Source organism: Lagopus leucura, unplaced genomic scaffold, assembly GCF_019238085.1.
Source record: "Lagopus leucura isolate 7727_CA_CO unplaced genomic scaffold, USGS_WTPT01 Super-Scaffold_100001, whole genome shotgun sequence".
NCBI classification, from domain to species: Eukaryota; Metazoa; Chordata; class Aves; order Galliformes; family Phasianidae; genus Lagopus; species Lagopus leucura.
In genome coordinates this window covers 60,818,657-60,846,401 of record NW_024962262.1, presented here as the reverse complement: position 1 = coordinate 60,846,401, position 27,745 = coordinate 60,818,657, and the positions used below count along the sequence as shown (strand labels likewise).

Here is a 27,745-nt window from a genome sequence, read left to right as displayed (position 1 = left end):
CAGTAATTAATAATTGACAACACAGAAGAATCATTTTTGAGAATAGCCTGAAGGTTTTTCCCAAAATAAGAAAAAAATGCATAATACTCCTCAAGAAAATAAGGAAAACTCTAAGCATGATATATGAAAAACGTCAGTGGCATTTTTCTGAGAGACAGTGGACTATATATATATATATGCATATAAAAAAATTAACAATTCTCTCTCTAATCTTTTGCTCTTTAGAAAAATGTTAATGGTGCTCTTCCTGTGTATCATGCTTGCAGACTATAGCGTGTTTGTATGTGCGTGTACACACACACACGTAGTTACATATACAAAGATATATATATACATATATATGTTTTTCAGAAACCAGGTATATAAAGTTGAAATCCAGGAAAGATACTGCTATTGAAAGTAGCCTGTAAAAATGAGACAAGAAGCAGTCCTAAATATTAGAACACGACACAATGTTATGCAAGTGAAAGCAGATGTACAGTGACGTCTGCTCGATTTAAAAAGACATAATCAAGTTACTGATACCCAAAACCTGACTTCTTAAAACTGTTACAGCATCTGCCATCTGGATTCTTACATATTCTTTTTACTTTATCTGTCATCCAAGCAAGGAAATTTAACAGCCACATTTTATGTCCTGCTATCCATCAGATACCAAATCATGTAAAAAGCAATTTAAGCAGGATGCATTTCTGAGAAATAGGCTGACTTCATGTTGCTGCCCCAACAAAACATACAAATGAAGCACTTTAGCACTGTAGTCCAAGGACAAAGGACACTGTAAGCTCAAGTTAATGTTTTAATGCTATTTTTATATTCTGTTCTATGAGATCATAATGAAGAGTAGAGTTCACCCTGAAGAGCTATGTAGGCTAACTGGTACAAAATCAGTGTCTTCTTCTTAATTGTATGTAACATAAGATACATTGTTTTGCTTTTGAAATGGCTTTTCTGTACAATTTTCAGTAATTCCACAGTCTTTATAAACTTCAGTCAAACAATGATAAAAAACATTAGAAGGAAGCTAAAAGGTTTACAACAGTAATGACTAAGAATACTTCTGTGAGAGTACGCACTCCTCATATCACTAAATATAAAGGAACTTGCATCTAAATGAAAAATGGGTTCTGGCAATGGTGCAAATGTGGATACCAGCAAACAAAGATAGGTGAGAAGGAAAGTTACTTTAAAAGTCATACTCTAGATCAAGCCATTCTGCCATTCCCTTGTTTTACTCTGCCTCAGGACCAATATAATAAGCTAGCAGAGTTCGAGATCATGCTAACTAATTTGCAGTTGCATTAAAGATGGATTTTTGACCAGGTTTCAAACAACAAAAATAACAACCAAAAATTACAACCCTCCCTTCTGAAAAGGAGAGGAGAAAACTAAAAAAATAATAATAATGAGACAGAAGCAAGTAAGCAGCCTTGTTACTCTTAGTTCAAAATAAACTTAAAAAATACCACCACCACCACCACCAATACTAAAATTCACACACACAAAAAAAAACCAACCAAAAAACAAACAAACAAAAAAACAACACAAAAATCTCCATTCTTCTTTAAGAAAGATGATGCAGAAACCACACTGAATTTGGCAGTTTTGTATGAACTCATTCTGTGATATAACTAAATGATTATTGTAATGAAGTCAATTATGTCACCGTTTTATAAAGAATGTTCAACTTTGTTTCACTTTTTCTATGGTACTGCACTGCTCCTATTGTATCATTGCATTATTTTTTAACATACTTACTATTTCTTTCGGCATTCACTTGCTCTGTCAATTTTAAATTCAGGTAGACTGATAAATCCTTCCGCTTTTTCATCCTGCAAAGATAGTTCTAAATAGTACTGATGTAAAGGTGTTAGAAAAAAAAAATCCACATTGAAAACAAAGATAGTTGCATTTGCCTGCTTCTTACATAAGCAGTACCAATGTATGCTCTGCTCTGGCAAACCTCCTGTAGAAGTCACTGGGACTTTTGCCAAAGTAGTAAGATCCCTTGGTGTAAAATACCATTTTAAATATCCAGTTTTCTCAAACAATTTCACAGTTGAATGTGTATCTGAAAATATACAAAATGACCAAATGTATGCAGGCAATTAGTTACTGTAATTAAATAATTTCAGGGAAGGATGAACTAATTAGTAAGTAGAAATGCAGCCTACTGTAAGGAACAGAAGAAAAAAGTGAAAAAAAACCCACTATTTAAATAAATGTTATTTGTCATCCTTATACTATATCGCAACTAGGATATGCAATATCACTTGAGCTACTTGTTATCTCTCTCCAACACACAGAGAAGACATCTAACCTTCTTCCTCTGTCTTCTAAAGACTTGCACATAGGTTATTTTATGAGATATTCAATCTGCATTGACTGCACAATTTGAAAGAATTATTTCAAGACACTGACACATCAATACCACAGATTCTCTTCTTTGACTGTTGATGACTTGGTCTGAGAAATCAACACAGGATCATAAGAGTGAAGCTGCAGAAGACACAACTATATTTTAAGGAATTCCAAAGAATTACATCTTTTTCTCTCAAAATCCCCACAGCTACATGTGCACTCTATATGATTATTTTCTTTTTAATAAATAAATAAATGACAAAGATCAGCATATGAAACTGTAATGGAGTCATTCTGTGGGAGGTACAAAGTTGTCAGATGTTCTTCATTAGAACTTTTTTTAAAATGAAAATGAAGTTGTTTATAATGAACTTGTTATTATTTTCTTTTTTGCATAGTTTCCAAAGAAAAAGAACAATTGGCAAGAGCATGGTTAAGTTATCTGTCCATCTGTCACTAAGGCCTCCCTGTACCCTCCCACCTTTTGAATCTTTTGATGAGGAAGCTGAGGTCTCAAAAATAACAGCCCCAGAAAGCCAAGGAAACTCAAAGCAGGAAGGAGGCACAGGACCTCAGACCACTGCCTTCTCCAAAGGTACACAAGGCTCATTAGTTCCCCAGGGTCCTTGTCTAGCTGGTGGCTAGTCATTGCATTAGTACTTATGAATTTCTACCCTGATGATGACCTTGTAGGGTAACCTCGGGAGAGAAGATGCGAAGGAGAGAGTTAGGGTTACTGACATAAAGATGGGATGAAGGCAAAAATGAAGTAAATGTGTGGGACAATGGGCTCTGTTCAGAGAACTTCCTTTCTATCTGCTCCATCTACTCAGGGAGAAGTTACATTTAAAAAAAATTGTGCATAAATGCTTGCAGTGATTAAAACAAGTAAGGTAGTCCAAGCCTGAGTACACTCACATGTTGGTAATGGTTTTACCTCAGGATACTAGTAGAGTTTAAAATTAAGGTCTTCTACCTGACTGGCAAAAAGCTTTTCTGCTTAAGCTGACATAAATAATCCTGTATGAATGCAAAACACGTCACACAATTAAAGCTCTAAACAATTTAGTTGAGCTGCTCTGATGCTCTTTAAGTTCAGTATATATGAGCCCTGAAATCATAACAAAAGCTAGAGAAGGAACGGCACGAGAAAACAACTGAAGAAAACAAAAGCATCTTCTGTGATTGCCAGAGCTTGTGGTGATCTCACCATTACATATAAACAGGGAATGCTAGGCAGCATATAATTAAAGTTTTCATTCCTTTGACTAAACTTGAATGACAACATTAAATAAACTACTTTTCCCTTTCAATGGCTTGATGACAGATTCATGCAAAAATGGTGAGAGCTGGACTCTGGAAAGTGTGTTTTTAATTCTTGTAGTAAAGGGTAAATCTGAAGATTAATTCTTTCTTTGGTAATTTAGGCAGGTAATTAATATAGGGCATAGTTATTTGGGTCTATAAAGCTGCACAGCTGCTCCACTGGCTTTCCACAAAACCATGGCATTAACACTACACAGGTTATATGATGAAACAATAAGCATACATGCTTACCTCTTCATTGATATACCAGTAGAGAGATGTGTCTTTCAGGACAAACCAATATTTTTTCCATTTCTGGGAGAAATAACTCTTAGCATCTTTCTTTTTCCAAAGCCAGCCTTCGCAGTCTCCTCGGCCAAGATCTTTACAGGAGATCCTTCTTTTGCTTTTACCAGGAATAGGAGCTGAAAATGACAAATTGTTGTGAAAGCATTTGACTCGTCCCTTATGTCAACAAGTTAGCTATAAAGCACTACAAATTTGCTTCACAACATTAAGGAAAAATTTCAACCTTCATTTTCTGTTCCTAAATTACTACAAGCCTTTTATTAAAGTCTATGTGAGACAACACAGCTTAAAATAAACAAAACCAAAACAATGTTCAGCACCTTACAGAGCTCATATTCTAAAGCTATGACCAAAAAGAGAAGATGTTTTTGAGAAAAGAAAGGAAGAAAAATGGTTATTTATCATTTTCAGCAAATTAGTATTTCATGTCAGATTAAAGCACACAGCATATAAATTGATGTATTTCAAACCTAGCTACTAATTCTACAATATTTTTGTGAAATAAAACTAGGTAAATACTTAATTGGTATTCAAAAACCTGTCTTTGAACCTCCTTTTGCAGCGGAACATTTCCCGAGGCCTTTGTACTTCTAAATCAAAGGAAAACAGTTTACCATGATATAATTACCAGACAACTTAAGTAACAAGGAACAACTGCAGTAAGGCATTATGTGGATACAGCTGCAAAAACAGCCCTGTCCCCAAAGAGGCTAGAATGTAAATATCGAAAAAAAATAAATAGTAGCAGTATGATGATAAGGTAACAGGCTACTATAAGACTTCCATAGCAGACTAATAGTTTATCAGTATGATGTTCAAGGAACTCAGTATATTTCTGTTCAACTGAATTACTCATTTGACTGGAGCAAAAAAGTTCTAGTTGGTCTAAGGTATGTGTAATGTAAACACTGATGCTTGCAATTCTCTTCCTACCAACATATGAAAATAAATTTATTTTTTACCTTTGTTTTTCTTTTTACTTTTCTGCTGTAGAGAAGATTGCTGAAATGTCTAGAAGAAAATCAAAACAAAAGAAGAGATAATGCAGTGCTTATATTCAACCACATGCTATCATAAAAGAACATTGCGAGTGCTGAAGTCATCTTCAGGTAACAACACCTTCAGCTAATAGCCTTCTAGGCCAAAAAGATGTCAGTTTTGGTTGTAAAAAGGTCATATTTTCATGACTGTAAAACAAAAGCACCTGGTTAAGAATACTAATGTAGACTGCAAATTAATCTGCCATTAACAACTGAAAATTCTCTGTATAATAGTCCCTTATTTCTAATTCTATTAATAAAAGAGAACACGTCTCTGTTTCCTATGATAGTAAAGCTATACAGCTCTTGCATTTATAATAAATGGTCTCATCTTCCTGACATAATGGCTTTAGTTAGTTGCTTTTAGTCTAAAGGCATTTACATTATGATCATTAGGACATCAGATATTTTTGTTCAGAAATGAATCTAATATTTAATTATGGTCAATTGCAACAGTGAAGAATTCTCACAGACCTGTATTTTGAAATAGAAACTATTTTTCTTTTTAAACCAGATTTTGACTGAAAGTGTTTCTCTCCAGTTGATCCAGCACCACGAACAAACCCACTGCCTTGGAAATAAGACAGGTTGGAAATTGTTCCTGAAGTTTCTAGATTATTAAAAGCAGCAATGCATATTAACACATTTTATGATCTTTTCTGTTAAAAACTTTAGACTCAGATAATCATCATCACTACAGTGAATTAAATAATTCTGTAATTAATCATTCTGAACATTTAATTTAACACAGTTTTAATTGTTTTGAATTTTAATTGTACATAAAGATAGACAAAATACATTTGTGCTGAAACCAAGAAATGGCCACACTATAGCATCTGAATATTAAAAATTCTTACTGCAGCATACAATGAATCAATACAAAAAATTTTTCTCAAGACAAAAAAAATATTTTTCTCTTATTACTGCTCATGAGTGCACAAGGAAATCTCAAGTTGGAAGGAAGCCACAAGGATCATCGAGTCCAACTTCTGGATCCACACAGCACCACCCAAAATCCATACCCTGTGTCTGAGAGTGTTGTACAAATGCTGCTTGCAGTCTGGCATCTTGGGGCTGTGACCACTGCCCTGGGAAATGTTTTTTTTTTTTTTTTAACCAAAATATTTATAAGCAACATGTATTAGTCAATACCATTCATGATATGGCACTGTATGCACCTCCAAACTATGGCAAGTGAGGATGAAATCTAAAAATGTTTATTGTGGAAATCACCAAATGTTATCTGCAGCCTCTCTACAGTTACTAGAAAATGAATAAAGCCATTTTCTCAATGTCATTTGGAATCTCAAAACAGTGGAGGATGTATGGGTATTCTGGAGCTCCTGTCCTACATCCTGCTTAGAAAAAGGCTTGTTTTAAATTGGTGCCAATGGCAGATTATGTTCTTCAGGGTCATCTCCAGCCTGTGTCCAACTGTCTCCAAGTAGGGAGACTTCACACTCAAGTGACCTGTCCCAGTATTGACCATCATAATGTTTCCCCCTCTACAGCTTAGTTCTGTGATGTGGCAAGTGTAACATTAACACAAATAACACTTTTTAATACCACAAATCCAAAAAATATGGATTCACACCGAAACCAGAAATCCAACTGTACTAAAGCCATTTTACTGCATGATAATGTTCATTCACCTACTCATAAGGCTGGATTTCAACACATGTATACTACATTTTGGTTCTGCTCCAATCTGAGCTTTGAGCAACTATTTTCTCATACATCTTGTCCTTGTTTCCAAGAACTCATCTCTCCTACTAATTCTGAAAGCAAACATAAAATTAAATGGAAAATAGCATTCTATATAAAAGGAAATTGTTACTAACTCAAAAAATAGATGAAATGAAAACAAAACTGCCACTGAGAAGATGAAATAGATCAACATCTTAACCCAAATGGAAATTTTCACTCCTGAAGAAAATTTGCAACTGTTTATTCAAATTCTGAATGACGTGTTTTTCCGTTGCCCAAAATACAATTAGCAAAACTTTGCATTACCCAAAGAAAGATGACATTTGATGCAAAGCTCTCTTGCGTACCCAGAACCTCGGTTATTTGAGTTCAGTAATTTTCTGCTACAATACAATTGCTTGCACTTGTGTTTAATAATAAACCTAAAATAAATCCTCCGACAAAAGCACATGTATGCAGAACGTCAGAGAAACATTTAATTTATATATCTATATATCTATTTCTGCTATTAGCAGCTGCCAAAGCACATGTTATTTCAAGAGAAATAAAACATTATCTATAATAGGGATTACTGCTATGTTTCTGTGTTTGGTTGCTTTTTTTTTTTTTTTTTTTTGACAAAGGTGGTAGCCTTCCTCTTGATAGTATTTCAGTCTGCCTGTTCTGAAGGCTTGGCTGCATAATCCCACCAGCCATTTGAGATTTCCTTGTGCGCACCTGAACCATAACAGCTGCAAATGATCATTACTGGACTTGCTATGTGGATTCTATTTACTGTCACACACTTCAAAATGGTTGACAGAGTTCTCAAAGCCCATCAAAAAACTGCATAGGAGTAAATAGCAGTGTGCCCTGGGGTATGTACACTTCACTGTGCTTTTAAGATTATAGTGTGGTATTGCAGCTACAGAGTAGAAAAATTCTAGGTGGGAGTTCACACTAAGAAAAGAGGTCACCAACAGTTTGTAATTTTACTGGTTGCTTTAGCAAGAAAGTAATCACGTATAGAAGCACAGTTCAGAAAAACAGCAGGCATGCAATAACACTCTAGCATTACAGTATGTACAACATAAAGCTTTCAAGAAATCGAGAAATGAGACTTTCAGGTTTTTCTCTCATCCTCAAAATCTACTTTCAGTTTCTTGAATAGTACCAAGACTCCTGTATATTTGATCAAAAGGGATGCAAAACTGAAAGCAAACAGTAAATATTCAGAAGCCTGAACATGTGAATAACTATTACGGACTACTTAGCAGTAATTTGATAGCTCTCTGTATCAAAAACTTACTTAAATAAAAACATTAAATAATTTAAGTTTCAATGAATGCATTTATTTCATGGCAAATAGGAAAGTTAATAAAGTAATCAATATTAATTTGGAGTGAAACTGCTATCCAAAGAGATGGATATTTGATAAAACTCAAACTGCAGTAATAGTTAGGAAATTCTATTTGATACTTAAAATGAAAGTAGAAGAAAAATGCATAACAAAGGGTTATCAAAACTACTGACTTGGGGCTACTATTTGTTCAGAAATTTGAGAAGGAAGCCCAAGGAATTGGGGTCAAACTATTCCTCTAATACCTATGCAAGAGCTTCTCTAATAGCTAACATATATATGCATGAGACCAAAATAATGTGACACCCATGTCCAAAACTTAGACAAGCTCAAAAAAATCATGCAGAGTCCTTCATTGTAACAGAATATATAGTTTTGCTACAAAAGATCCTAACTGAATCTTCTCTGAAGATCTGGATTAGACATAGAAATTAGTGTTAAATGTGATGGCTCCTAAAGTCTTCATTCAGATGTTTGTTTCTTCATTTTTCTTTAGGGATTCTCCAGTTAATCATTTTGGAAAGCAGGAAGTGAGAAACAGGTTATGAGAATAATAAACTCCAACTCTTTTACTTGGGCTCATTTTGATTTGGAAGGAAAAAGGTAGATATCTTTATTGCTTGTTTTTCCTTTTGAAAGCTCAAGTCAAACCCAATTTTTCTGAAGCTGCAAGTTTAGACATTAAGGAACTATTTACAGTCATACACTCCACTCTCTGTCAGTGTAAGATAACTTTCTCTAGTTTCAGCAAAGTAGCTTGCAACATTTCTACTTACTGTAACATTTGTCTGCAGATGGAGAAGCTGATATCTGGAAAAAAATAGTAAACTGGTGCTGCCTATTTTTCGGCTTCTCACACTCAATAACTTGACCTCATTGACTATGCTGTGTTTCCACAGTTCCGATGAACTAAACATACATGTTTCTCTTAGTGAGACATGTACACCGTGTTTCTTGGTGTATGGAGATCCAAAATTTTTGGAAAAAAAAAAAGAAAACCATATATTCCCAATGACAGTATTATGCTTTTTGGCTTGTTATATTATTTGGCCTCCATTAAGAGCTAACAACAGATAGCATTATTTTCATATATGCTTAAGCAAAACAGTTTTAAAGAACTTTGCTACAAAGGCGTGATGAGAGAAGACCTCTGGGAACTCAGAATGGTTCTGAAAGCAAACTGTAAATCAGCAGCAGAATTGCATTCACAATAGATAACTACTTTGTTTAGAGCAAGGCCAAGCATCGACCTGTTGTTACATTTAGGTCTCGAAACAAGAAGAGATTACTGTCAGCAATGAAGCCAGCTGAGTTCACACAGGGCATCTGCAAGGCATTTTTTGGAGATGAAGCTGAACAGACAGGACTTTAGCAGCATAGAAGTGATGAGGCATGAACTAGTACTTTCAAGGAGCCAGTTATCGTGGCTAAGGATCAGATAAACTATCTAAGGGTGAAAATATACTCAACAGGAATCTACTAAAAAGTGGGATAAGGAAGGACTGCACTCCAGATTATGATCCTATTCGGGAAGGCAAAAACAAATAAAAATATGTCACAGGCTTGTTTGAATTGCCTTGTGCTGACTGGACTTCAGGGACTGCTAACAAAGAATAACTGCAAAAAAAAATTATGTTTGGGAAATCTGATTTGTAAGATCGTGTGGGATGTTTTTGCTACTATATCTATATACCACTAACCCTGATTATTCCTTTTTTGTGTGTGTGTGTGTGTGTTATATTTTGCCAATTGTGCATTATTTTAACTTGAATTCTGGACTTTGAACCTCTCATATATTCAACATCCTCTAATTTATCTGTGGCTACATGACTTCAGCGTCTATTTAATTGCTAGAAATGGTACCAAGTGGCACTAAATTGCAAATAAACTATTTTTAACATGCTGCAAGTACTCGAGTTTACAAAGTTATTCAAAAAACAGTGCTTCATTCTGGATAGGTAAAATGCAAATGCAATACATAGGATGACCCATTTGTAAGAAAATCTAATACAAAAGCATAGCAGTGAATTTATGAAAGTAGAGACAGAAATCTTCCTAAACTCATGTCACAGGCTGATGACAAAACAGTTATTGTACGTAATTCATAAATCCATAGTGAGTTCGAATCAAAAGTGATTTATAGGCAAAGGACATGAGAGCTGATTAACAGTGTCCTGAAACCTTCAGTCTCACCTCCCAATAGCAAAATTTATTGAATCAAATCGATCTTTCGATGCTCAGGTAATGCAGACTTCTGCCTTCCCTTCACAGCTCTCTTTGCTCTTGAGAACCCTCTATAATAAAATACCATACCTGGATTCAAAAGGACAACATTCACTAAGTTTCTATCTAAGACATTTTACACTAAAGCACAGTATGAACATTACATACGAATAGACCTCTAAAAGTGAGGTTTTGTAGTACAAGGAAAATAACATCAAAAAGCTAGAATTTCTATTATAAATATCCTGTGTATATTTCTCTTTTAAATTGCGGGGACTTCAGACAGAGAGACACATGAATCACTGGTTTGTCAAATGAGTGATGAGGCACAGACACATTAACAGTCACTGGAAGAATTGATCTCACAATTCATTACTTGGAACGTTATACCACACAATATTTTCTTGATTCCCCCTTTTTACATTGATTCAGAAATGCAAAAATGCCAGAATTTTTTGTAAGGTCTTTCAGTGCTAGGGCTAAATGAATGTGTACTTGCAAAAGTCAAAGCTTTTGTGGCAGCAGCCAAAAAAGCCCATGGCTAATGAGAACCAATGATCCTAATTCCTGCACCTTTTCCTTTCCCACAGGAGCTTTCAAAAGACACCTAGGAAGTACTAGATGCACAGTGTGTCAGTCATCATATATAGCTACCACTCTGACTGGATCCCTATATTTTTGGAGCTACAACCATGACCCCACAACACACACAATTTGTGTATTGACAGGAACATTATAAGAACTTTTTACTGTAAAATATATAGCCATCAACACTGAAGCTGTCAAATTTCTAGCTGCCACTCTTGATATGGTTACGTTGTGCAGGATCTTCTCCTTATTACATAGTGTACAAGGGCTGATAATATCAAAGATGCCTCATCCAAGAAGAATATGCTAGACAAGACTGTGGTTGTCTGAAATGTGATAGCAAGCACAGATTTTCTCTTCAGGAATTCTTATTCTTTCTCTCATTGCCAATTTTTTCTTGAGATATTGGGGTACAGTGCAGCAAATGTTACATGCAAGGGATGTTTTGCACTAGTTCATGCCAAGTTCATAGCACAATACATGTAAACTTAGGCAATCCAAAAAGGTTTTTTTGTTGTTGCTGTTTGGTTGGTTAGGGTTTTTTTGTTTGTTTGTTTTTTCATTTTCAGGACATATCAAGAAAATTATATCATATAGTGTTTCTACACAGAAACATCTTCCTTTTGGTCATTAAGCCATGGGACTCTAATGGAAAAATGGAAGCGGTAAAACTTCTGGGCAATTTCAAATGTAAATAAGAGTATTCATATTCCCCCAGTGTCTTTACTAGAACAAGGACTGTGTCATTGCTGCCTGAAGCAAATAAAGATAAAAAGTTCAACTAGACAAGTGCTGTTTATTAGAATAATTTATTCTGAAATCATTCTTCTCTGCATCTACTCTGAAACATGTAATTTTAGTACCTGCTTTATTGACAGTAAGTCTAAAGAAAGAAAGGAAAAGTTCAAAAACTGCATTTAGTCCTTAGTGGCAAAAGACTGTGATGCATCAGTTGTTACATCACAGTGTAGATTTCAACTGCATTCACTTAAGAAGAAGAAATAAACTTAATTATCACCCATTAAAGAATAGTACTGAATCCTTTATTTTTATTTCTACCCCACAGTGATTCCCAGATTCATCTCTTATTGACTTGAACGGATCAGTCAGAGAATCAGAAAATGGCTGAGGCAGGAAGGTACTTACGGAGATCCTTTCCTGTTACTCAAAGCAGAGTCATCTAGAGCAGGTTACTGAGCCATCACCAGTTGGGCTTTGACTATCTCCAAAACCAAAAACTCCACAAACTCCCTGGGCAACATTCTCCAATGTTCAACCATCCTCACAGTCTTTTTTATGTTCACACAGAAATTGCCTTCTTTTTTCCAATGCCTCTAATTCTTCCATGAGGCATCAGTGAGAAGAGCTCACTATGCATGTGTCCCAGAAACCTCATGGATTATCACGAGGCATCAGTCAGTCAAGCAAACTTCTGTTCCTCTTACAACACCTAGATCCTTATCATGAAAAGGAGTAAATTCACAGCTCTCTCCCAATAGTGAAACTTCAGATTGTCCCTCTGCCTGATCTCTCTTTCCCACTGCTCAGCCTTGCTGTGTGACAGAGAAAGATGAGAGGTACATTAACTCTCTAATAAATGAGAAAACTGCTTCAAGGAAGATAAACTCTTGGAATTTACTCTGTTAGCACTCAGGCATAATATTCTTCCAGTCAGAGAAACAGAAAACTCATTTTGACTTTCAAAAATATTAACTTTTTGGTGAAAAATCGATAAAATAGAAAATTGTACTCTTCTGGGACTATGAAGTTGCAAAGATTTTGATAAAATAGGAAATGAAAGCTCTGAGAAAACTCCTTGTGGCCTTCCACAATGGAGAAGCTCATAAGCAGGAGGGAGACTGACTTTATACATGGCCTGATAATGGTAGGACAAGGGGGAATGGCTTTAAACTAAAAGGCGATATTTAGGTTAGACATTAGGAGGAAATCATTTACTCAGAGGGCGGTCAGGCACTGTCACAGGTTGACCAGAGAAGCTGTGGGTGTCTCATCCCTGGAAGCATTCAAGGCCAAGTTAGATGGGGCTCTGGGCAGCTTGATCTAATGCCTGATTTAGTGGTTAGCAATCCTGCCCACACCAGAGGGATTGGAACTAGATTATATTTACGGTCTCTTCCAATCCAAGCCATTCTGTGATCCTAAGAGCACACAGGTATGCACAGAAGAAACAGTCTTATTAGAGAACATGAAAAAGACAGTCACCAAAATGATTTTTCTGCTCATCTTTAAAAGAGAATACACACAGTGCCAAATTTGCTCTTTTCAAGTGGTGAAATATCTGTACTCTTTATGAGGAGAAAATGTTATCTACCGATTAAATCACTATTAAGAACATGTTATATCCATTTCCAAGGCTTGGATATTTCCCTGCATTTGTACCCTTCAGGACTAAAATGATATTTCCAGAAAGCAGTCCTTTGTGTCTCTCTGCATCACAATACCAGGAACAGCTTGCTGTCTTGGCTGTAGTAATAGTTACAGTTGTACAATAATAGGTTCTTCAATAGAAGGCAAGTTTCCATGGGAAAATGCGAGAAAGAGTATTTGTAAGTTGGCCCTTAAACATTCTGTTAAAATTCATGCCTAACACTTCCATTGTATCCATGAATTAAGGTAGAAAAGGAATAGTTCATTCTGGGATACAATGCTGAAATTTTGTAAAATTTCCTCTAAATATAAGATGAAAGATATCTCAGGAAGAAAGAATATTATGTCTTCTTAATTCTATGATGGCTATGTTTTTTACACTCATTCTAAAGTCAGCATTCACAAGTGTTAGAAATACTATGTACTGGGGTTAATCTGAAAACAAAAGGATATACTTCAGAAGTGAACAGAAAGCAGTTATTACTGTATGAAGAATATGAGGGTTTTTTTCCTTCCATGGTGCAGTAACAGAGACAGATTGGCTGACTCACAGATCAGTGCTAAGCAACAGGCAATTCTTCACAGTACAGCAGAAACACCTTATAAAATAGCTTCTGTTCAGAAGCCACACTGCTGCAAAGAACCACTTTCCTTGCAGATATAACCATACAATTTCCCACTGTATGTGTCAACAGAAGGCCCATAGGGACTGCAATCATGCAAGTGGGGCAGAGGAAGGGGGTAAAGACTCCTGCTGAATCAAATCCACCACTTCGAATACTCAGTTGTTCAGAAGCAATTGCATTGCTTGTCAAAGCATTTTAATAAAACTGTGCTCTGAAAGGGGCATCTGCTCCCCCTTAGTTGAAGCAACATTCAGATGTTAACCAAGTCAGATTTCATGACGCATGCCAGTCAGTGTCCTTGATTCACTGCTTTCATAATCGTAGTCTTTCCGTTGTACAAAAAGAAGTATGGAGAGGAGCCAGTTGAGAAGTCAAGACCTAGATCTCTCTTCTCATAGATGTGACACTCCCCACAATATTGCAGTAATAACTCATGCTGGGTCCCCTCCGTGCAAAGGCTAACAAATGCTTCTCTGCTACAACATGCCATGCTTAATCTCTTCTTTATCAAAGGGGAATAATTGAGGGACTAAATCACTTATTCTGCATTAGAAGAAATCTCTCAACTGTGCTATTGTGATTGTACCAACTACAGTTAATGCAGCTTACTGGTGCACTAACAATGCTAATACCTACAAAGGCATAAGTCCTCTATCAGGAAATAAAGCCAGGATGCAACACAAAATGATTAAATGAAATAGATAACAAAACAAACAAACAAAAAAAAACAACACAGAACAGGAATGTGAAAGGAAATTAGGAAATGTTCTGAGCTGGAAGATTTATTGGTCTATAGATCTACATCTCTTGACAGTGCAAAATTACACTTTCAGAGCATTATATCATATGCGGTAGGGGATAAATCTATACTGGCAAAGTTGGACTAGATGACCTTTTCAGTAACAGCCTCACTTTTGAAGAATTTCCCAGCTTCATCATAGAAAGAGATTATAACAGGCCATTTTTTTCCTCATGGTCAGAAGTGAGAGAAGATAACGGAGTAAATTTAAGGTAGAACATTTTCTACAAGAGTCCATTTGTGCTTCATGATGACCCATGAACCAATCTCCACAATGCTTTGCTGCAACAGTGATTCTAGATTTTACTAAAGATTACAGGTCATATAGAAATAGATGCAAAATCTCCCATATCCAGTACCTTCAATTTTCATTTTAGCAAGCAGTTCCCCAAGAAGAGAAAACTCATAGTTTCAACTGGTTCTTTTAAAGAAAAGCAATGCAGATATGCAAGTATTCTCTCATCAGTGACAGGAATAACATTCCTTGGGAAGAATGCAGGTAATATTCCACATATTTAAAATAATTTAGAAATCCCTCCTGATGATATAAACTATTTCACAAACTGTATGCACAAACTGTAGAAGCCGCATTGTACATCCACTCTCTTAAATCTTGAGGTCAAATGAGTGAAAATCTAGAACTGTCAGAACAAATGTAAGATCACTGAGACTCTTTTACAAGATTATTTCAATTAAACAGCAGTGTTACATCAGAAACGATGCCTTACATCTGGGCAAGTTACTATTTAGTTTACTACTGAAATCTCTATTTTATCACTCACTTCCAACTTTTTTTTTTTCACCATGAGCACAGCCAAGAAATGGAAGACTGGCCACAAGTTCATGCAGTCTCTATTTTTGGAGGTTTTCGAGACCTGACTGGACAAGGCCTTGAACAGCTTTGTCTGACCTCGGAGCTGATCTGCTTTAAGCTGAAGACTGGAGCAGAGATCTTCTGAAGCCCTCCCCTATGCACATCATACCATTTTTTTTTTTCTTCTTTGTTTGTTTTTGTCATACTTATTTTTATCTTATGGCAAATTCAGTAAGAATTAAGCCTTTCACTTTCTGGCACACTAATCATAATTTTGTTCCTTTTCCTCTCCTCTGTCCAACATTTTTTCTTAGAATTAAGGCAACTGCTCAGTCACTCACTCAGTTTACCACCTTCTACTGATGAGGACCAACAATTCCATATTTGATCATGGAGTTTAATATGAGAGCTGAAAGTAATGCATCTTATTTGATTATGCTGGCCCACAAGGGAGAGGCAGATGCTGGTGATATGGCAGTAGAGGCTCCCACCAATATTCCTCTACATTCTGTAGCCATGTGAAAGATGGCAGCAGAGGGGCAGTCAGACAAGACGGCAGCTGACATGGAAGTGAAGATGAAGCAAAGGTATGTCACTGAATTCCTTCATGCAGAAAAAATGGCACCTGCTGACATTCATTGTGGCTTGCTGAATCGTGACCGATCAGTGGATGTGAACATAGCAAGGCAGAGGGTGGTGCATTTCAGCAACAGTGCCATCATAACAGCTGTGAAACAGTGGGTCACCTCTACTGGAACAGATTTTTATGCATGCAGCATGCAGGCTCATATGGGCTTCTGTAATTAACAACATAATTACTATTTTTTCTTAAACATGGAATCGTTTTGCTTGGAAAAGATCATCAAGACTGCAAAATGAACCTGACCTACTGGGTCCCAGCACTAAGATATGTTCCTTATTGCCACATCCATATGTCTTTTCTATTTCTCCAGGGATGGCAACTCCACCACTTCCTTGGGCAGCCTGTTACAATAAGCACCCTCTAGGTGAAGAAATTCTTCTTAATATCCAATCTAAACCTTCTCTGGTTCATTTGAGGCTGTTTATTTGTGATCGATACCCTCCTACCTACAACCTCCTTTCAAGTAGCTGTAGAGAGCCATGAAGTCTCTCCTCAACCTCCTTTTTTCCAAACTAAATGGCCCCAGATTCATGAAGGCACTAGATAAGAGTTCTCCATTCTGTTTCTTTATCTTGTCCTTTTTACCCTTACTGATTTTTTAATTACAGTTCTTTCCAGTTCTCTCTTATTACAGAAGTTCTTCTATGGGCTATACTAGAGGAAGTTGACATGAGAAATGGACACGAGCTAGATGCTTATGATGCTACAGCAAAATTGGGTGTTCTGTATATGTGAATAATTTTACCAGCACCTTTGCCTCTGAAGTTTTTGAAAGAATTTCATGTTATTCTATAACTTCATAAGCCTACTCAACTCTGTTTCTACTGCAGAATGTTAAGCACCTTCTACTTTCACACACATGGATCTAGATACTGGTGCAGACTTATTTCCATGTTCCATGCCCATTGATGAGAAAATTAAGAAGGACTTGAAGCTGTAGGACAGGCCAAAGTGCTCTCATTCATCCCCATAAGGCTACAGAAAATGAAGTAAAATAGGACCAGCATTACAGGAGAATAGAATGTCAATATAGTATCTACTCTGGTCACCTTCAAAGAGGGATATCCCATTGTTTGATTTTGCCAGTCAAGCTGTGCTGTCCTGGATCTTTACAAACATTTGAGTACTTGAAAAGAGATCAGACATGCCAGAAGTTCAGACTATTGACTTGTCCTGCTGAGCTGCCTGCCTGGGAATCTACTTGGAGCACAACTTCACAGAGTACTTTTGTGCAGTCTAGACATAGTGACAAATATTTCAATTTTTCAACTTCTCTTCGCACATGAATTTTAACAGTACATATACTATTTCCAGTTGAAGTTTCTGTTTTCCTGCCTTTATACTGGAAACAAATGGATATAAAATTGTACTTAGACTCCAAAGAAGCTAATTTCTAACAGAAGCAGGGCTTTATAATTCTTTCTATGGTAGTAGGTAGTCTGATTTTTTTCACAATTATGAACTATTTAAAAAACTCTTTATGAACATCATTTAATTTCTGGACAGTGGAATTTTTTAGCTGAAAATATACAACTGACAGTGCTTATGAATTTTAACTCAGCAAGCATCATTTTTTTAATCAATTATTTCTTATGAGTTTATTTTAAAGAAGGAGTTTAAGGCTTCCTTTAATGACAGTAGATGCATGCTCAACCATAGCCATTCTGCAAGTTCAGTATTGTATTAATAAAATATTTAAATGGAAGTGAAAAAATCATGGAGAAGAAGCAACATTATTTTGAATACCAACAACAACAAAAAAAGGATATATTTATGGAAAATATTTTTCACTATGCACTTAAGTTAAACTGGACTTTGATACTAACGGCTGGACTACTTCTACAGTAATCAACAGCCTGATTATACATAATGTGAAATTAGGGAGAAAAAAAAGAGAACCTTCATTTTTAAAGACTGCTGTAGTTGGACTACATACAATTTAAAGGAGAAAGTGTACCAACTCCATCTGTCATAATGGTGTAATGGCATTCTAGATATCAGACACCTACTTAAAATCTGTGCAATTGAATTTTCAATTTTTTCTTTGAAGTACTTTTTTTTTTGTCCAAGTATCTAATCCAAACATTTTTTCCAAATGTCTAAACCAAACATTTATCAATCTTTAAATGCTGCAGTGCTTACAATTATAACAAGCTGCTAGTTTCTTTATTTTGTGGCTTTTGTTTTTCTTGTAGACTGCCTTCTATTACATAGTATTTATTAGACACCATTTCTATTCAGAAGACTTCTGCAACAAATTGATAGGTAGCTTGTGCATGCATTTATTAGAGAACTCACATGCATACGTTCTGCACTCTTTATACTACAATTAAAAGGTTTCATAAATACATGCCTATTGGATTCAAGATTTTTTATAAAAGATGTATGCACTTTACATTCAAGTTTCCTTCCTTTCAGGCTTTTTGCAGAGAAGAATAAGAAAAGTGAAAAACAACAGCTTAGACAAAGTAGCTTCTAAAGTTTTCAAAATGAGGAACTTTGGATAAATTGTCCTCTATACCGATAGCATTCAAATATGCACATTTTGAATTGAATTTATGAAAACCATTTTCCTGTATTTTTTGCTGGGTGGGAAGCATGAAGTATCTGGAAATATGTATCACCCAAGTAGAAAAAAACCTTATTTTTCTTAAAAGTTACTGCCTCAATTTCCAATTTATCTCATTATCAGCTAAAAATTGATTTTCGCAACAGACTCATAAACAAATGTTCTTCATTTACAGTAGGTTCAGTGAGATGACTGCAACCAATTGAATTCTGCTTGTTCAGGCAGATGCAGACCCACCGGATCTGCTGAGCAAACACACTGGATTGAACTGGTACAGACACACGAGTACCTCATGACAAGTTGCAAGAAGACTGAAATTACAACCCTCACTAAATCCCTCAAACTCATCGCCTCAGTGTCCCCCAGGGAAAGTAGAAGGGAGAGTGCACGGCCTTCTGTAGGTGCCCATCACAACAACTACTGAAATTATTGATTAGATTTAAGAGCCATTGACATGTGTGCCGATCATGTGAAGAGTTACACATTGCTAAAGGAGAAGAAAGTAGGTTTGTTAAATGTGCACAAACTTAGTTGAATTTGAAGGGGAAAAAAAAGTGACTTTCATTTTATTTCTCCTTTATTTAAAGCAAAACTGAGACATTAAACATAATGCATGTACATGACCCTAAAAAATACCTTCAGCAAAATGAAACAAATCCTTAATTTCTTTCCTGCATCTGATCCTGAACCACTTGTTACTGATGTGTGATCCTCAGAGAGTAACTCTTGCTAATAAACTAACTTTACTTTCAAGTACAATTCAAGTCACCAAGAAATTAATACCTAGCTTAAACAATTTTAAATAAACTGGTTATCAGCAAAGCAAGAAGATAAAAACCTCTTTTTGGTTCTTTTTCCTGTGACAAGCAATTCTTTAAGTATTGCTGATACCTACATTAATAAATGAGCATACATCAGAAAAGGTAAAGGGATAGGAGGCAGGAATGGTGAGGGAAAAAGGGCAGTAATATAAGTTTGCTGGTGTACATTTGAAAACAGTTTGTAGGCAAGGCTGTTTTTTCTTGTATAATCCTTTGCTACATGCAATTTTCTCTTTCTATAGCAGCATTATTCCCAGATTAACAGGAAAGCGTATGGATCTGGATAAGGGCTTTATTATTAACTTGACGCAGAACTCCTTCTGACTCATGACATAATCCCCCTACTAAATAACCACATTATTTTCCTGTAACAAAAACAAAGCACAATGTACCAAGGAAATTCCTATACAGAATAATATAATGAACTTAAAATACTATAATCATGTGTCAGAGCTTTCATCTCTTATGCCCCAAAGGTCCAAGACAATTTTAACTGCACCGTTTTGTATCTACAGTAATAGATCAGTCTGAACACCTGTTTGCACACTAGATTAGCAGCAGCTCAAAGTTTGCCTTGGCTTAATAAAAACATTAATGCTCCATGTTAGTATTTCTTCAGCAGTTTTGAAAAAGAGAATAGAATGCAGAAACAACTTGCCTAGAAATCAGTGTATGCTAGAAGTGTAGCCTGCAATGGAAAAACAAAACAAAACAAAGCGGAACAGAGACTATCTATATGAGAATTTAAAATTTCTGCAAGCAGATACAAGAGGTGATTATTTCACAGATATAACACGTTTTTTTGGGTTTTTTTTTGCTTTTTTGTTTTGTTTTTGTTTTTGCTTTTATACTGTTTATATGGGTTACATTCTGTGGATACAGATAGAAGCAGTTCATTTTTTAAGGCCATTACTGAAATGCTCCTTTGACTACAATGTTTTTGATCATCACAGCAGGTCTATGTCATAAGAATTCCTAAAACCAGTAATTTAATGGAAATTTAGTATACTGATGGTCAAGAAAATGTTAGACTACTATATTGTTGTGATTGCTTCAGAATACAGGAAACCTACTTTGAATCAGCTGGCATCCTTCAAATGACAATTTTCAGCTAATAAACAACCACCACGCACTAAAGAATCACCACGGTAATTTTTTCCAAGCCCTTCACTTTGTCTACAGGACAAAAAACAATAACAATGTGGTTATGGGTAGCTTTTTGATCATAGATTTTTCTTTTCAGAATCATGCATAAGCACAGTAGAAGCAAGGAGTTAAAATCAGTGTAACTGTAAAACCTGATTTTCCTGTGCAAAACAATCATAGTTAAAAACAAGAAAAAAAAGAAAAAAAAGAAATATTAACCTGCATATTAACCTGCATACCTAAATGGCTACACAACTCAAAAGGAAGGAGACCTGGAATCCTTAGGGGAAATAGTCATTAACTGAATAATCCAAAATTATTTAACATTTGTACCAAGGGCCTCCAAAATAATGAAATTATTATTATTGAATAAAGATAACACAGAACTGAAACTTAGAGAATGACATGGATGAGACCCAAACGCTAAATGAGCTGCGTGGTTTTCATTCCATTTTCTGAATGAAAAAAAAAAAAAAAGAAAAAAAGAGAAAAGATATAAGAGTTACTGTGTGTTTTTAATTTTACACAGAAATTGCATCATTTCAAATCAAATGTTTCAGAAGTTTCATTCCACAGCAGATCGCAGTCTTCTATTAGCTTCAGTATTCCATAATGCAGAGTGGGGAATCACAAGGATCTACCTGAACATCCAGAGACCTTACTCTCTGGCACTTCATATTTGGGGCTGTTTCAGAGACATAGATTATTCAAAAAGAACACCCAAGAAGTTCTATGTCTCAACATGGCCAAGCATACAAGGACAAGGAATACCAGATATAACTCAATGGACTGGGAATACCAGGCAGTAAAGTTTTCCATGCCGAGACTATGGCTAAAATCAGTAAACACCTTTTAATATTTAAACAGAGAAGTAGTGAATGGGAATAGAAAAGTCACTTTCCTTTCCTGTAGCTCAGTCCTGGATTTTTATGTTCTGTTCTTGCATACAGACTTGAGGATGAACATTTAGTGTACTTTGAGATGAAAAATGAGGAGTTGAAAGAATCATGAGAATGACAAAAGGATGTGTGAAAACACCCTCTCTAATAACAAACCCTGGATGGACATTTATTCCTTTCAAGCAAAATTAGGATACAAAGGGATATGATTATAACCTGACAGTTTCTAACTGGGAGATAAAACTTGGTAACAAAAGACCTTTAAACCTAGAGGACAAAGGTACAATGATATCTAATGTTGGAAGCAGAACGTGAACACAGGCTAATAGATGAAATCTTTTAACATAAAGAACAACCAGGAATTGGTGAAGTATTTTTTTAATTTCTGGATCTGAGGAGATATGTTCATCTACAGATACCTGGAAGGAAAGACCACTGGCTTGTGGTTTGCACCCCAGGGAGTCACAGTACTCTCTCTTCACCTGAAATTCTAGTATGATGAAAACATCTGTTTCTTAAAAACAAACAAAACAAAAAATCCAAACCAAAGCAAATGAAAAAAACAACAGTACATTTTACTACTATTAGTACAGTTTCTGGAGTTATCACCATTCCTCTTGCACTGAACTTGTGCTCATCCAGAGACTCCATTTCCAGATAATGCAAAATCTTTATGAAAACTAGGTAACTGATATTAGTAAATCCTTGTACGCTTCCTTATTTCAGACCACAGTGTAAATATGTTCTTCTACGTGGCAAAGAAACACAGACCTTTCTGCAACCTAGATTAGGATTTTCTAAGCCCATATGCATAGGTGGCACCACCATAAACAGGAAACTGTATTGCATTGCATGGTGGCAGCCAGGATGCTTCCTGTGATAGGGCACTATAAGGTTGTGAATGCTTTGTGAAGGGCTCCTTCCATTTGTCCTGCGAACAAATCAGTGTCCCAAGCTTCCTATTACTGTTCCTACTTCACACATTCCGCTCCAAAACCAGTGAGCAGATCAATGCTGATTTGCATTCTAAAGAACAAATAACCTTTATTTATGTTTATAAGTAAATGAATTCCCACTAAACTTGCAAAAAGAAGCTCTAATAGCAAAGAAGCAAAAATAGAAAAGTAGCAAAAAGAAGATTTAATAGCATTACGAAGATACACATTTGTGGTAATGATCCGCAAAAAGGATTATCAGATGGTGGTGGAAATTGATGCTTTAACAGTTAAGGTGCATTTTGCAGATGAGTGTCCAATGTGCATGAAGAAGGCTGGTAGTCAGTTCTGGTTGCTATTCCTCAGTAACCCTCACACAAGAATTTTGAAGAGTTTTCCAGTATCTGTTTATATTGTTTATTCATACAGATTTTGGAAACAGATAATAGATAATAGAGGCAGCCAAGGGAAAATGAAGATGACATTAAAAAAAGTTTCATTGTATACAAGAAATTCAATATTTACTAACAAAGAAATGCCACTGAGAGATAAATATTCTCTCAAAACATGAAGAGTATTTATAATTTACCATACTGTTCTTTACAGAATAGAAGGCCTCTGTTACACAAATAACTTTTCAATTTTCTTCTGTAAATATTTGATTTCAAGGTCTCACGGACTGATTAGGTTTTTTTATAGAAAAGACTGTATACATTGCAAAGAGGATAGACAGTTACTTAAAAACTCCTCTGCCTCTTGCATTATGCACCTATACATCAGTTTGCCTTTGCAAATTGACATCTCTACACAATCAGATTTCCAACTTGCTATAAGCGTAAAATGGTTGAAAATAACATAAGAAAAAAGCTTAACATCGTGCCTTAATTATTAAAAAAAAAAAAAAAGTAAAAAAAAAAAAGCAACAACCTTTTCACATCTGGAGACCTGAGTCAACTGAAGTACAATGTAATAATTAATGACATAATGACATAATTTCTGAAATTTATCACTCACCTATACATGTAGTGCAAAAAGCAGTTTTGGAACCCAGTGGGCCCACCATTCAAAAAGCTTAAAGGAATTTAAAAACTCTATTATTTTAAATTAATCCACGCCAACTATTACATAACAATTTGTAGCAGTGTTTTATAATGCTTCTAAGACAGGAGTTACCTGGATCTTACATGTTCAATGGAAATCTAGCTGTTAGTTTTTCAAAGCAAAGTTCTTGGTAAGCCCCCCACAGTGCTGCTACCCTTAAACACTGGCAATCTAAATCACATTCTCTGTGCTAGTTTATGAAGGTAACTACAATTATTTCTATTGTTTTGCTGTATAACTGTGTGTGTATTACTCTATGATGACAGGTCTAAAACGTAAATGATTTTATGAGGTTGAACATCATATCTAAAATATGTTGTGACTGTCAACCTACATTTTCTAGACACATTTGAAAACTAGGAAGTTACTGGAATTCTCATTTTACATTCCCTTCAGAAGACTCTTTCCTTTCCAATTGACTTTCAAGTTACTGAAATCTATTATTCTATCTGTATTAAAAACAGCTACACATACAACATGTAATCAGTATGCAACAGGGCATTCCCCACCTCAAAGGAAAAACAAATACCTACACAACAAGTTTTCCTGCCATTAACAGGCCTTTCCAATAGCTATAGTAAAGGAGTTATCTAAAGTGACTTGGCATGCTGTGTTGAAATACATTCAGTCAAACTGCTTCTTTCCTTTCCATCAGTAGCAAAATAAGTCAAGACAGAGATACCAGACTACATTTCAAACATAAGATCTTCTAGTTACAGTGTTATAGGTGTCTGTTCCGCATTTATAACGGGAAGATTCTAAATAGCATGCTTTAAACAAATTATTATCAGAAGGTCAGGAAACAAGGCCAGAACTGCAAGATTACCAGTCAAAAAAAGTCTTCAACACCTCTACAAAAACATGACAGTCTCTCATAGCAAGCACAGAGCAAAAGGTTCCTTTAAAATTATTTTTACTCACATGGTACAAAGTGGTCTCTGGTCCAGGTGTGCCAATGACATCTTGTCTCAATGAATCCATTTGTAAACTAGGTAACAACGAGTAATGACTAGGACTATTACCCTTGTCTCCTTTCTTTTTTGACTTTTTTCCGGTATCCTTTTTGCTATTCCTTTGAAACATGTAGTCTTCTTGGCCTATTTTCTCATTGCTCATATAGCGTAGCAATGAATTCTCTGTTGAAAGAGTAATGTAAAGCATAATTATGATTTTTTTTAGGTATACATAATATTCTTAAGAAGATCTGCTGTCAATTTTAAGACTTCAAGACTTCTTCATTAGCAAAACTTATTTGCTTCTTTGGTGGATGTAGCAAGAAGATATTGAATCTTGATCTGAAGGGGAAATTCATTATTTTTTCAGGTTTCTAGTTTTGCTGACAATGAAAAGAAAACTCACATGAAGATTCACATAAGCAAATGCTGATGTTGTCTTGAAGCTTTCAAAAAATCAGCAGTGGCACACTTATAATCATATCTATAATCTTTTTTAAAAAAACAGATCTTAAATTAATACAATTGACTGTGGGCTCATACATTTACAAGTAACCTGCTTTGAATGCTCAGCCCAAGCTTGTTCACTGTATCATCCATACTTTCCTTTGAAATTATCCCCCTAGCTACCAGCTTTTATCTGAGGGATCTTCCAAGGTAGAACCAATGGTTACAAATTTAGGAAAACTCATACACGTCTTTACATGTCTGTCTCTACACCTGCTGTAGGGAACCTGCTTTAGCAGGGGGGTTGGACTCGATGATCTCTGGAGGTCCCTTCCAACCCCTACAATTCTGTGATTCTGTGATTCTTTCATGAGTGCGTCTGATCTTTCCTTATATTCATGTATATATTTGGTATTCATACCTCCTGTGGCATTGCTTGAAGCATGATAGAACCAATAATGCCTTGTACAAGACGTGACCAGATCACTTACCTCTCCTACTGTCTCGTTTGATTTTACTGGGATCTTCATAATCCCCGACCCAGTTATATTCTACTGGCATAGAAATAGGCCTTAGTTTCCCTAGAAACAGAGGAAAAAAAAAAAATGAGATCATGCACCAAAAGGCAATATTTAAGTAACATTCTTGAAAGAAAAAAAGAAATTAAGTGTTAAGCCGCTATTCTACAGCATTGCTTATGAAAGAGGATCCAGCATAGCCTCTGAACCAGAGATTAAGTTCTGTTTTCTTTAACAGGCAAGAAGCAGTTAAAAGTATTTAATGGATTTCTTTTTTTTAACTTTAGAAAATAAATCCAGTGCCCTACAAAATCCTCACCAAACTGATGCCTGAGACTGAGAAACACACTGAAATTACGTAGTTTGCTTTTCATTAACAATATCTGTTATTCTGAAAGCCCCTGGCACGCACATATAGAAAACTGTTTTAAAGCATATACAGAATGAATTGTTGGTAAGAGAATCACATTCACATCACTAAGATACCTTTACAAATAGCATTTTTGCTGGGATGTTTAAAAGATGTCAACTATGATTTCTGCTTAAGATTTCCACAAATACAGCTGGAAATTCAGTGAAAGTGTGCAATGCAACTTAGTGGGATTACTTAAAGTGAGCTACAGTTTTTAGCAAGTTAGGTAGCATGCAGAAGCAAAAAAATACCATGTAAAGTGGCATCTCAAATGGCACAATGTCCATCTCACGTACTGATTTTTTTTTTTTCAGAAACAAGATCAGTCTTTGCTCTTATCTACTGCTAACAGAAAATAAAGGGAAAATATTTTGTTTTGAAAAGTGTTAGAGCTTAAAATTAAAAAATTAGAAGTTTTTTTAGCTACATATTAGAAAACTCCCGACATAAAGGTCATCATTTTCATTCTGCTTTTTTGATGTTAAATCCATGATACAGTGAAAAAGAAGATATTTGATTACGATGAAAGCAAATATTCAAATGTGTCTACTTAATAAATAATAGCATCCATGGGAAGCTCACCACTACCATGCACGTGCAGCATAATGATATGTTGTTTTTGTGTTTTGTTGTTTTTGTCTTTAAAATTTTTAAGATATTGTAATGAACATGGAAAAAAAAGGTGTATGTTCTCTATAGACAACAAGATCAATTCACAAATACATAATTACTGAGAATACAAAATGCTCATGCTTAATTCCCTATTTATCAATTAGTTTATTAGTTATGGGCACATCATTAAGTGTGTTTGAAGTCATTGAGATTTGAAGTACACCATTTAGAAGTCGTTTCATGAGTGCACATGTATTATCCTTGATAAGAAAGATGTTGGTCACTTTTTCTAGAAATACAACCTTATCTTCTATGTTAGAACAAATTCACAGGATGCTATGGCAAGCACTTGCAAAATCAAAAAGCTGCAATAAGTAGAAAATCATGTAAATTGTGATTGTTATCAGAAGTTATAGTCATAACAACTTTTCCATAATATCTCTAGCAGTTGAATTTATCTACATTCTTTTTCTGTCTGGCAGCCAAACTGCAATGAACAAATTTGTTTCTTTCCTTAAACTTGATCTTCATTTGTCTGCTGCTGCTACTATCTCTTTCACGTTAGCCCATGTGAAGCACCTGAACCTCTTTTGCCTATTGACTACACTCAGGAAAATTTCATTGCTGGGATGCAAACTGAAGCATTTCAAGGCCAACTAGCAGCAATTATACAACAGTTGTAAGCCAGTAAGAATACGAAAGAGAAGTTTCTTTGTTAACAGTTGAAAAGCCAACAGACTCCTCAAAGAGAAATCATGGAGGACCCTATTAACTCTCACAAAGGAGGACTGAAAAGTATTAAAGAAAATTAATGCCACCATATAATTAATGATGAGTGTATGTTGAAAACAACTATTTCTCTATTTCTCAGAACTCCGTTGGACCTTCTTTAATAGGCTACTGTAAGCCAGAAGGATGTTATTTACTAAATTTCTGTGAAATCCTTAGGTTATGCCTAACCGCCAATCTGATGTTAACAAATGGCATGTGCGAAACTTGTGAATCTGATGCTGGAATGGTAATAGTTTTAGAAAATGTACTTAAGTGAGAACAGACTCTGTGATGTGAATTCGTTAAAAAAGAAGTCAGATTAAAAGTTAAATGCTGTATAAGAAGTGTGTTAAAAAAGTAACTGATTTTCAGTGGTCTTAGATCCATGTATTTATAACCCTTTCAGCTAATAGGAAAAT

The 27,745-nt window shown here is 35.5% G+C and overlaps 1 protein-coding gene across 3 annotated transcripts in view; it reads right to left on the bottom strand.

Annotated features, from left to right (window-relative positions):
- CNKSR2 (connector enhancer of kinase suppressor of Ras 2) overlaps positions 1-27,745 on the bottom strand; it is a 205,352-nt gene that overhangs the window by 52,764 nt on the left and 124,843 nt on the right. For all 3 annotated transcript variants that reach the window (XM_042867255.1, XM_042867252.1, XM_042867253.1), the window contains 5 exons: positions 25,505-25,594; positions 24,535-24,749; positions 4,938-4,986; positions 3,919-4,091; positions 1,759-1,832 (listed from right to left, as the gene is read on the bottom strand). In XM_042867255.1, coding sequence (XP_042723189.1) covers positions 1,759-1,832; positions 3,919-4,091; positions 4,938-4,986; positions 24,535-24,749; positions 25,505-25,594 — 601 coding nt within the window. The remainder of the gene's footprint in view (positions 1-1,758; positions 1,833-3,918; positions 4,092-4,937; positions 4,987-24,534; positions 24,750-25,504; positions 25,595-27,745) is intronic.